Source organism: Mustela nivalis (assembly GCF_964662115.1).
Source record: "Mustela nivalis genome assembly, chromosome: 5".
NCBI classification, from domain to species: domain Eukaryota; kingdom Metazoa; phylum Chordata; class Mammalia; order Carnivora; family Mustelidae; genus Mustela; species Mustela nivalis.
In genome coordinates, this window is record NC_139024.1 from 24,912,763 (window position 1) to 24,925,322 (window position 12,560).

General features: G+C 41.6%; 1 protein-coding gene across 1 annotated transcript in view; it reads right to left on the reverse strand.

The window, feature by feature from the left end:
- The window catches only part of CRYBG1 (crystallin beta-gamma domain containing 1), a 204,323-nt gene that overhangs the window by 24,000 nt on the left and 167,763 nt on the right, over window positions 1-12,560 (reverse strand). Inside the window, exons 5-9 of the mRNA XM_082732060.1 lie at window positions 12,374-12,421; window positions 12,166-12,284; window positions 10,233-10,398; window positions 7,638-7,777; window positions 1,217-1,343 (exon numbers count right to left, since the gene is read on the reverse strand). Of these exons, the coding sequence (XP_082588186.1) occupies window positions 1,217-1,343; window positions 7,638-7,777; window positions 10,233-10,398; window positions 12,166-12,284; window positions 12,374-12,421 (600 nt within the window). The remainder of the gene's footprint in view (window positions 1-1,216; window positions 1,344-7,637; window positions 7,778-10,232; window positions 10,399-12,165; window positions 12,285-12,373; window positions 12,422-12,560) is intronic.

Consider the following 12,560-nt stretch of genomic DNA (forward strand, 5'->3'; position numbering starts at 1 on the left):
TGTGCCTGATTTATAAACTAGGTTATAATAAATGTATAATTTAATTTCTAAATTAAACGTTATCTATCATATACATATAGGAAAGAGACATAGTATATATATAGGGTTTGGTGCCATCCATGATTTCAGGCACCCATTGAGGGTCTTGGAAAATATCCTCTGTGGATGGGGGCAGAGGGGAACTAAGTGTACTAAGCACCCATTTCAAAAGTATCTTTTTCCAATGCCCTGAGCATTACAGCTTTTATATCATTTGAAACAGTCTTCAAAACCTGGGACAATTCTTTCATATAGTCACAAAACGAACTGAACTTTGTTCTTTGCAAGTGATTTTTTTAGAAAAAAATCATTTATAATGAAAAAGTTATTTATAATGCAAATGAGTTTTGCATCAAGACCAGCAAACACGGAAGGAGGTAATTAACCCACAGGCTTTGGAAGGAGGTAAAGTTAAGATAAAAATTATCTCCATGACTTTCTAATTTGTTTCAAACTGACTCTAGAAAAGAGCCACAAAATGCAATTTCAGAAGTACAACTGTAACAAGAGCCTCCCTCTTGCCACAGGTCCTTAGCGAGCACCTGCTACCCTGCGCACACACCTGCTACCCTGCGCACACACTGTGCTCCCCACGGGGGACAAGACAGGAGCAACTCGCATCCTCCCAAGGCTTAGAGTTTTGCCCCCACCCCCCAACTTCTGATTGCCACAGCTGGGCTGGTGCCCACCTGCCCTGGCCTTCCCAGCTCCGCCTGGGTTCACGCAGAACATTCCCTGACATCTCCATCTAGCACAGTGTTGCGTGGTTTTTAAGACCCAACTTGATTGAGCATGAAGATTTCCTAATCACATCATTCACATCACCTGAAGGTGGACTCCACCCGTCCTTCCTGTTTTTCCACCAGGTTTAGTTCTTCACTGTCTTCCCTTCCTAAACCTGCCGGGGGCTGCAGCTCTGTGCACTGAGTGCCGGCTCTGCAAGGCTGAAAAATGCCTCGAAGGCAGACAACGTGGGCTTATCCCCATTTTTTTTTTTTCCATCTAGAGCGTCCAGAAAGTCACCCTCTTATTTCCTCCAGCAAGAGGTTCCATCTGCTACAGATCTGTGTTTTTACAAGTCTGGTTTTATTGCTTCCAAGTCCCAGCCTGTGAACTATCAACGTCAAGCTGACAAAGAATCAGACTCCAAGAACGTTTTGTTAGATTTCGTTTTTACCATTTTCAGAGGTCGCATGGATCCAATGTACGCTTCTTCTGTGTCCCAGAAGGACAGGTCGGGGTATTCACCAGGTTCCAGGACAAAAGGCATACCCTGAAATCCAGGCTCTTCATAAATCAGCCACCTAAGTAAGCACCAAGGAAGAAAAGAGAGGGCTCATCATTTGTTTCCAGGGCACAGAGGACCCCACTGAGAAGAAAGGAAAGGAGGGGGACGATGTGTATCTGGGCCACGAATGGGTACACTTGGGTATGAGAGCAACCTTAGATTCAAAGAGAATGTGCCATTATATGCTCCTCTTCTTGAGCTTTTACTTGTCCCCTTGTGGTTTTGTCCAGTTAATTTTAATTTATATGATGAATCCCTTCAAAGCCTAAATGTCTGTATCACTTCAAGTCAGAGCAGTAGTTACTTTGTAGCGCTCTATGTATTTAAAGAGGCCATAGCCAGGAAACTCAAGCTTGATTTTATTTTTAAAGATTTTATTTGACATAGAGAGACACAGGGAGAGAGGGAACACAAGCAGGGGGAGTGGGAGAGGGAGAAGCAGGCTTCTTGCCCAGCAGGGAACCTAATGTGGGTCTCGATCCCAGGACCCTGGGATCATGACCTGAGCCAAAGGTAGACGCTTAACCCACTGAACCACCCAGGCGCCCTCAAGCTTTGTTTTTAAAATGTTTTAAAACGGCTACTTCTCACTTATAACCAAAGAATCAGATGTTCCACCTACTCATTTGTCACCATGCCCAAAACTAGTAACAGGTAACATCCACCTAGCACTTACGAGGAATGCCACCCGGAATTTGATCCAGTCCACGCAACAGAACTATGAGGAAGAAACACTACTGTCCCCATTTTACAGATGAAGTTAAGTAAATTGCCCAGGGCCACGCAGCTGCGAGTACCAGATACAGGGCTGATCCAAGCTGATTACAGAGCCAGACTCCTACTCATTTTTTGGGAGCACTTTTTCTCATTCCAAAAGTGCACATAATTTACACTTTTTTACAATGACTCAGGATCATCACTGGGAGCATTACAATGTGTGGTGGTGTCCTGGGGGCTCTGAAGGACTGTAGGGCTGCTTGCTCCCAGGCCCAAAGCTTTTTGAGTTCTTGGATCTGATTTTTACGGCTTTTCAATACCACACCCTTTTATCAGGCTTGTCAGCTGTCACTTCCGCTGTGGTCAGAGAACAAGCAGCCCCACCCTCCCTTCATGTGCTAGAAACCAGAAAACCAGAAAACCATGCCTGTTAGAACGGCCTCGAAACACTGTGCACAGTCTCATCACTTTCTTAGTTCCCCAGGCGAGTTCTGGGAAGGGGAGGTTGTAGAGATGGGACGTTCATGTAAGGGAGGTAGTAGAACAGCCCCTTATACACAAACACAGAACTCTTGGTGAGCACTTATCTTCTCCAATTCCTTGTTAGTCTGGCCAAAGAGTCCTAGCTGGGGTATCTCATTATCCCCAGAACACCGTGCCGAGAAGAAGAAGGTGGCCATAAATAAAATCTTTTATCAACAAAATGGGTTTGATTCTCCTCTTTGCCTTCTCCTTCTCAATTTTGGCCCAAGGCACATTTTGGGTGATGGGTTTCGTTAAAGATTCCCTTGGATAAGCCAGTAGCTTCTCTGGACTCCCTAATTATACAGGGATTTACAATCAAAATCCTCCTGAAGACCTGTCAACACACACACACACACACACACACAAATGTTGACAGACTGAGTGGTATACGTGTGGATTAATTCAAAACGAATTAGTCCATGTGGTTAGAAGTCAGGGTACCAGTTATGCTGGGGGTAAGAGGATGGCGGGAGGAAGCACAAGTAAGGAGACTTCTGAGATACCCGCTGTCTTCTATTTTTGATCTCGATGATGTTTACTTCGCAAATTCACTCAGATGATATACTTATGATTTGTTGTGCACTTTTTTGTACAAATATCACACACACGTCAGTAAAAAATTAAGGGGAAAAAGGCTTATCTTTTAACAAATAGCACTACAGTGCCCTAAAACACAAGAAAATGAAGGCTAAGAGTGGGGTCCTTTAGACCTCCTTAGGTTTGAGGCATGAGGATTAGGGATACATTACCTAGTTCTTAGAGCTCTAAGCTCCCGTAGGCACACCACACCTGGGTTTCACATCCCCAACTAATGGCAGTTCGTCATCAATGGTGCTACTGGTCTACCGAGCCAAGGGCCGTGGAGCCTGAGTCCTCACAAGTGAATGGGCGGCACTTTCTGTAAACTCAGCACACGGCTCGTAGGCAGGTGCTGGGGAGAACTGAGGGATAGCTGGGCACAGGACCGCATTCAGGAGGCCTTCCCTTCTACAGTCTGAGGTGAGGGCATTTATTCACCTGATACGAAACACTTCAGTTTTCTCGAAGCAGGTGATTTAGTCATGTACCATTTACAGAAGGGAGGTAATCTGGGGCAAAAGGAAATTTGTCAAAGACTGAACACAAACAGACACACTGGAAAGGACAGTTCCTCGATGAGCAGGAAGGAAACTCAAACCCACACTTATCAGGGTTGGGTGGACTTTGGAGTCTCCAAAGTCGTCCACCGAGCGTGATTCATTTTTCCCAAGTTCTAGTCCCACAAGATACATTATTCACGAGGCCATCAGGAGAGGGGGAAACTATCTTCAGGCGGTGTTATTTCAGGTTCTAAAAGTCCTCCTATTTTCCCATGCACTTAGGTAATGAACTCTTACCTACCTTATGAATAAATAGTATAATTATAAAGTGTGAGCTTTTTAAAAAAATGATAAAAAATACATATTATTTCAACAACGTCCCTTTGTATGTTTATAATGGCTATCTATATGTTGATTAAAAACATTCTGTAATTATTCTTTTAGAAATGCCTTTTAGCCACATAAGAAACATTGATCTTTTCTTGTTCACTTATCCTCAAACAGCATTTCCAGCTGGACCCTCAGTCTTACTCTCCAGGCACGGCTCCCTGGGAGTGCTGGCTATTTACAGGAACCAACTGGATATGCAAAAAAATATGAATATGCTAATTTGAGGTTGCTCTGAAGAGGGCGAGCTATGACTCTCAGAGGGGAAAATGTCCCTTTACAGTGGAGAGTTGTGGGAGGCACCAATTTTTAAAAATTTTTTCAGATTAAATTCAGTTAGTCAACATCGAGTACATCATTGGTTTCAGATGCAGTGTTCAAGGATTCCTCGGTTGTGAATGGCACTCAGGGCTCATCACAGCACGTGCCGGAGGCCCCAATTTTTTTTTTTTTTTTTTAAAGATTTTATTTATTTATTTGACAGACAGAGATCACAAGTAGGCAGAGAGAGAGAGAAAGGGAAGCAGGCTCCTGCGGAGGCCCCAATTTAAACTAAAAGCAACCCAACTCAGTACAGTTAATAGGAATCACATGCCGCCTTTTGTGATGCAACGTGACGATATAGCACTACCCGTATGAAGGGTCCTTTCCACACCTGCATCTGATCACGCCTCTAGATGTAACCCGTTCAATACAGAAAATTCAGGCAACACTGGGACAAGTTAAATGATATGAGGAAATGCTCAGAGACAAAACCAGATTGTGGTATATTCTCTGACCTAAAACCTTGCAAGGACAGAAGTGTAAAATAAAGGTATGGGAAAACCACAAAATTCCAGAGAGAGTTTATGGGTGTGGAGTCGGGGGGATGGGCCCAGGGTGGGCCACGCTGGGTGCCGCTCGCAGTGCTGGTAAAGGGGAGGTCCTAAGTCAGGGGGCAGGCACACGGGGATCTGTCTTAGTACCAGGCTTCATAATTCACACATAACATCCTCTGTGTATATCAAATATGTCTCAATAAAAATTGACAAAGAACATTTGGCTATTCAAAACTGTCCCTTGACTTCTAAATTAAAAATTTTAGAAATTCCTCATTTTCCCCAAAAAGAATTTGACAAGCAATGCCCTTCTTGTGTGTATGTGTAGAAGAGTTTAACCCCCGTTACGTAAGTAGGCCCTGGAATAAATCTTATGGAATCTAGTGGAGTCCCTCACATAGCAAAGACTTCTCGGCTGCCGGTTCAGAGGACCGATGTGGCAAAGAAGCAAAATGGACTCAGGTGTTTACTAGCAGTTGAATTCTCCCAACCCATCAAGACTCCCCTCGAGGATCTATAAAAGTACTAATGACCTACTCCCAAAGCCAACCAACCAAGTTCAAGGACCCCAACTTGGAGCTGACCTCCAAACCAGCTTCCGTCAGGACAACAGAAATGAATGGCCGTGAAAAACTGGACACTGTGGCAGGTTTGTGACTGGCCCCTGTGAGAGGAGTTAAACTCACTGCAAAGGTAAGAGATGTTACTTAGGAGTAGCTCTTTATGCCTTGACAGAGCCCAAGCCTGAGTCATGAAGCCTTCCAGACATCGAGATGAACATATTATAGCAGATGCCCATCTCGTTCTTTTAAAGAAAGGGGTCCTTCTCAATTTAACTTTAATATGTTAAGAAATAAAATATACTGATCTCTTTGATGTGGAAAAAAAAAAAAAAACAACAACCAAGGGCAGCAGGAGATGAAGCCCTTGTCTTTGTTTAGATTCCTCCTTTCCTTCTCAACCACCAAATATAAACATGCCCAAGGCTCAGATGGCTTCCCTACTCCCTTTGAGATCTGTCCAGCACAGGATTTAAAGACTTTCTCCATGCTGCCTACTCCTGAATTTCCACCTCCAGCTTCCCTCCTGAACCCCAGTCCCCCGTAGCCAGTCCTCTTCCTGTCCCCTCACCTGAATGAACAGTTGACCCGTCCAACTCCACCTCTCAAAACAAAACTGTTTTCTCCATCTCAATCAATGCCGGGGTACCAAGCCCTAGCTATTTCTCAGCCCCTCACCGCTCACATACAGTCTGTCAGCAAACTTGACAGTTCTACCAGGAAAATGTGTCCAGAATCTGACCACCTCTCACTAGCACTGTCTAAGCCACCGCAACCTCTTGCCTATGTAACTTCATTGCCTCCTAACTGGTTTCTTTGTTTCCACTCTTGCTTCTTTATAGTCTATTTTCTACAGAGTAGCGAGAGTGATTTTTCCAGAGCACAAGTTAGATCAAAATCCTCCTGTGATCCACCATGTCAGAGTCGTCTAAAATCCCTCCCAAGGCCTGCCAACAGGCCTCTCTGTCATCCCAATTCTTCAAGCTCACTGCATTCCAGCCACCTTGACCTCCTGGCAGTTCCCCAAACACACCCAGCAGGGCTTTGCAATCGCTTCCTGCCTGGGACTTGCCCTCTGCCCATCCCCCCTCGGGCATCTTCAGGGCTGACTCCCTCACTTCCTCCCGGCCTCCACTTAAAATGTCACCAGAGACCTTTCCTGCCATCCTATCTAAAATGGCACTACCACTATTCCTCTCTCTAACTCCTGTTTCTTGTAGTATTTTCTCTCTGACACATTAACACAGGTATTATCTTATACACAGCCCACTGACAAAACTTTTGAGCCTTCTCGAATATATGAATATTTATAAAGGATATACACTATCACATAATATATTATGAATTTAACAGAAACCTTGCACAAAAATAAAATCATAAAAGGAGGAGATTTTAAGTGAAATATGAAGACGCTTCAGCGTTTTTCCTGGCACCCCCGGGGCTGTCTTTTGCTGCGCTGGGCTTGGTACTCCCCTTCAGAGGCCACCGTACTCAGGACTGACACCTGCACCTTCTGTCCTAATTTCCCCCATCTCAGATATTCCCACTTCCTTCCAAATACTTTTGCAGTTTCCTGTGATTTCTGAAACCAATGTCCTAGGGGCTCTAGATCGCATTGTGTGAAAATGTTCAAGGAAGGAAAGTACCACGTGTGTTGGCCTCCACCCCCCATGAGATATCAGGAACACATGCTTTGGATTACCTCCTTTGGATTACCATGAAGGTAAAAGCTGTTACTCAGCTGGGTATGAATCAGGTTCCTCTGTGATAAGGAAATCCCAACATTAAACGTGCAGTTTTTTTCCTCCCCGGCACTTCCCCTGAGAATGTTATTGTTTCTAAGAGAGCTGAATCATAGGAACTCAGGTACAAAAGAATCAGAATTTTATGTGCCTTATGAGAAAAAAAAAAAAAAAACAAAACACAAAACCCTTTTAGTTAATAGGTACTTTATAGGACACAGATCAGAGTATCTCAAGTCTTTCCAGTAGGACACTCACAAAAGAGTTTCATTAAAATTGTATTTGAGGGCCACCTGGGTGGCTCAGTTGGCTGAGCATCTGCCTTTGGCTCAGGTCATGATCTGGGGGTTCTGCGCTCTCTGCTCAGTGGGGAGCCTGCTTCTCGCTCTTTCCTTCCTTCTCCCTTTGTGTGCTTCCTCTCTCTCTCTCATATAAGTAACTAGATTTAAAAAAAAAAATTGTATTTGAAACAAAATACTTACGTGCCCCAATGTACTTTAATGGAACAAGTCTTCTGCATTATACCAAATCCCTGCATCTCTTCAGTGTCGTCGAAGTAAGAATTCAGGAGTCCTAACCCTTCCCGTTCAGTGAATAAGTCAATCTGACTAACTCTGTAATCCTGAAGAAAGAAAGAAAAAAAAGCACATGTATTTAATAATTACACCATGTATTTAACTGTACAATAAGCTCATTATCCTTTCTTTTCAAATAATTACAACAAATTTTAAATACACACATACATCTCACAGAGTGCCTGCCATCTACCCCTACCCTGTCTTCAGCCACAATTTAGGAATATGTGACTTGTGAGGAAGCCAAGTTGCTTTAGCCATCGAGCACGGTGTGACATTCAAGCAAAAATCCCCAGAAGTGTATTTCACTAGAGTTCTAGAACATATTTATTTCTCTCATCCTCACTGAAAAAACTGTTTGGCTTTCCTTGGTTACTAGCGTTTGAGTTGCTTCAGTCAGACACGGCCATCCAAGTCCAGAGGCTCTCTAGTCCAGAGAGGGGCTGCGTTTGGGGCCTTCCTCAACTGCTGTTTTGTGCCTATAAATCCCCTGTGGTAACTCTCCTTGACTGTGAACCAAATCTCTAAGATATTGGTTTGGTCTAAGTTGTGAAAGTAATGGTACACATCTGTGGTGAGTTACAAATCCCTGTACCGTGCTCCGTGTACCATGCTGTGTACCATGACGTGCTCGTCCTGCCTATCAGACACATCAGAGGCGTTGGCTGGCTGAGTCCCTACGTGTTAGTCAAACACTTATTGAACTTTAATCTTGCTGAGCTAGGTCCACTGAGGTACAGAAGAAATTACACTTGGGTGAGATCAGGGGAGGCTTTCCTAACCATTACCAAAAGAAACAAATTTAATGAACTAAAAAGGTGCTCCCCTTCAATGTGTTGTGATTTATGTTCATGTTTCAAAGCAACCACAAACATAATCGGTTAAAAAAAAAATCATAATGTATCCGGAACCAGGAATATATCCCGATCCTTTAATATGACACCTTTCAGAAAACATTCACACCAGTAAATCAGCAATTTGCAAACAATTAAATGCACCAAATGTTCGTACAATATTATTTAAAATAGTAACAAATCTAGAAATAGCCTTAAGTTCCACAGAGAAGGTAAAATAAACGATAGTACATCATTTCTTGAAAACCTCAAACCATGTAGTGACATGAAAAGCATGAATTGCATTAAGATGGCTATTATTAAAAAAAAATATGGCTATTATCAGGCAAAATAGGAGACCCCTCTTTACCAACATGCTTCATTTACCTTACCCTCCCCCCCCAAGTGCCTTTAAATCCCCACCCACCAGAATCTGATACAGTTACACGTCACTAAGAGTCGTTGGGAGTGTGATCTTCAGGGAAATGGGCATGGAGAAGGAAAAAGGATTGAGAGCTTCAGGTTTCTTGCGTTTTGTTTGTTTTTTGTCTTATTTTATTTTTTTCCTTAAGTGGTAGAGCCCAGTGTGGGGCTTGAACTCACAACCCTGAGATTATCATGATTATCACAATCATCATGATTACAACTACAGAAAAAGCAGACGGACATATGGCCAAGACAGAGCAGAGAATTCAGAAAATTTAAGAGAGGCTATCTCAGGATAGCAGATTGGGATGATGGGCTTAAACCCTACTTTATTACCAATATTAGCTGAACAATAAATAAAGAGTGCAGGGAAATTAGACCACTGACTATGACGATTTTAAATGGTGTTCTTCATGTCTTCTGTAAGGTTTATCACATTATGTACTTAAAGCTATTAAAAGATAAATCAGTTAGAATACCAGTGATCACTGAAGTCACTCAGAAATGTTGACTTAAGAATCAAGTGGCATTTTCCTCTGCCAAAAACTGTTACTCATTCTTACTCACTCTCATTTCATAACATTCCTTCTCTTCCTATTACACTCAAACACCCATCTCTGTTACACGAATGGGATTTTAATCTTCCACTTGGAAGATACGATTAACTACATTTTTAAAGGTAAAGAAGCATCAAATCCCAACAGGCACAAAGAAAGACAACTTCCTCATCAACAAATAAGGAGCCAAGACATTTTAGCCAATCCTTAAAGTGACCTCGAGTACCTACTGTTTTTCAACCCACATGGAACCCCAGAGTTGAACTTTCAACTAGATTTTTGGGGGATTATTTTTCCAAAATAGAATTCCTATAAGCCACTCAAGGTAATTGGAACTCACACAGCAACCAAAAAACAAAGGGAAAGAAAAATCTGTTCATATAGAATTCATCCAAACCAGGTTAATAAGTAAAATACATTTTTGGAGATGGGGATGGGGGACAGGAGTGAGAAATTAACCTTCAAGATTTATTATGAAAAAAATGACTAATCAGAGTGTTTCTTTTCTAATTCAAGTGTACGAACACTGAAGTTATAGAAAATATATTCATAGAGAATCGATCGAACATTTTCCCCCAGTCTCTTATTTCATAGCATGAACTTTTCTCTCAAAGAAAGAATCATCCCCGGCATTCAATAAATACTTGCTGACTGAATCATTAGACACTGGTTTTCCCATAACCTACCTGGACCACATGTCTGATTGAACCAATCACCACGGGCTTAGTAGACTCTGCCTCCTCATTTCCTTCCAAAACATCTTCTAAGCCCCAGAGACCAGAGAGTTCCAATTCTCCTTCTTCTAAGGGGATGGTGTGCCCTTCGAAATTGGGTTTCTCATACAGAATCCAACTAAGAGTAAAACACAGCAAAACTATTAGCTGGTGTCGGTAAGAAAGGTTTTGATGACTCAAGTGTTCTAGCTAATAGCCTCCCCCACGCCGTCCCCTTCTTCCCTTTCCTTCTCCCCTTCTCTTCTCCCTTTTTCTCTCTCACATATTGTGGCCAATTATCCAGCTATACATACACTGGTCAATTATCCAGCAATTAAAATATATACACTGGTCAATTATCCAGCAATTAAAATATATAAACTCTCTCTAAAACTAAATTTACTGGGCATAATTAAGCCTCTGAAAATCCAAAAACCATACCAGAATCTTAAAGAACTTTTGGCATCAATATAAACATCGCAGAGTCACTGATGTTCTATGGAAGGGTCAGTTCATGAACAGTTACAAATGGTAATACATTGGATAAATGGACTTTTCCTAGAATTCTTTCTCCCTATATGTGTAGAAAACACTTCTAGAGGGATTTACTTACATTCCAGGACTGTATCAATGGATATATTGGTACAAAATATTGATACCAAAAAAAAACCCTATATGCATGTTAACGGAGAGCATTTTAAAAATACCCTTCCCAACAACAAACATCCAAACACTAAAGAAAATCTAATGTCAATATATGACAGTACTGCTCTTAGATGCTTATGCTTTCAAGAGAGAAGCCAACAAAAGTTGAAGAAAAAAAAAAAAAAGAACACTGGGGTGCCTGGGCGGCTTACTCAGTTAAACATCTGCCTTTGGCTCAGGTCATGATCCTGGGCTTCTGGGATCGAGTCCCACATATGGCTCCCTGCTCAACAAGAAGCCTGCTTCTCCCTCCCCCTCTGCCGCTTGTCCCTCTCCCTCTGCTGCTTCTCTTGGTTGCTCTCTTCTCTCCCTCTTTCTCTAATAAAGAAATAAAATCTTAAAAAAAAAAAAAAGAAAGAGCCCTATTATATTTAAAACAAAATTTATATAATATTTGTTTTTAGTGTTATTTTTGGTCTTTAAATTTAAGAACAAAAGCTAATTATATTTTTGTGATGAACATGTTAAATACATAGAAAAATGCTATAATATGTAATACCTAACAGGAAAGATGCCGCATATATAATCAAATAGAAAAGACAAAAACAACAATAAAAAGCCTTACTAGTTTTTTAAACCACAAATATCTAAAGCCCAGCCTTCTTTATCTCAAACAAGATCAGTATCAAGGATAAGTGCTTATGCCAGATAAGTGATTTTTTTAAAATGGCTTTTCTTAATTCAACTTCCTTTGTATTTCCTAGAAGCTGTCAAGCTGGTAAATCATTTTTTCACCAGTTTCTTTAATCAAAACCATCAGTTGCTGAGAGGCTGGAAAATAAATTTTAGGTTAGTCATTCACAATGTCTTTTCTCATAGAACACTGAAAATTCTACCAACAAGATTAGCGCAATTCTTCCCAACCTCACTGAAAATTCATAAAACAGAAGTGTTTTTGAGGACTCGGAGTTCCAGTAGTCCTGGCCAGTGTGATGTGGGGTATATGGGAAAAGAAAATTGTACTGCTACACACAACTGACTTTTCTAGCATTAATGGGCATCTCCTCTATAAAGCAGAAACATGATTCAAAAGTGTAATTTCTTAGACATGAATTTCTTGCAATACCCCCTAAGACTAGTATATTCTGCCCTTTACATTACTGAAGGCATAATTTTAAATAAATACTGAAGACCAAAAAGGTAACTAGAAATGTGAAACACACACCCTCTAAAAGTCTGGAACCCAAAGCACTGGTCTTACCATCCTCTAACGACCTTGACGATGACCACCGGGGAGAGGCTCCAAGAGCTGCAATCCTCAACATCACTGAAAATCTCAATGCACTCATCAGAGACATCTGGGTCCCTGAAGATCACTACCTACATGAAAATGAAAGTGGTAGCACACAGTTGGACGTTATCAGACCAAAATAAAATCCTGACTAGAAACACAGCATCCATCATCTTACCTTTCCAGGCCGGGGATTGATTTTATTTGTAAGACTTCCTCTGAGGGTCTGTAATCAGATGAACAAAAACACAACAAATTAAACTTTGTGTAATACTCTGCAGAGTTCCTCTGCCCACGATCTATTTATTTGCCTTAAAATTCATCGATTTTGAGACAATCCACCTTGATCTGTGCCAAAGCTATAT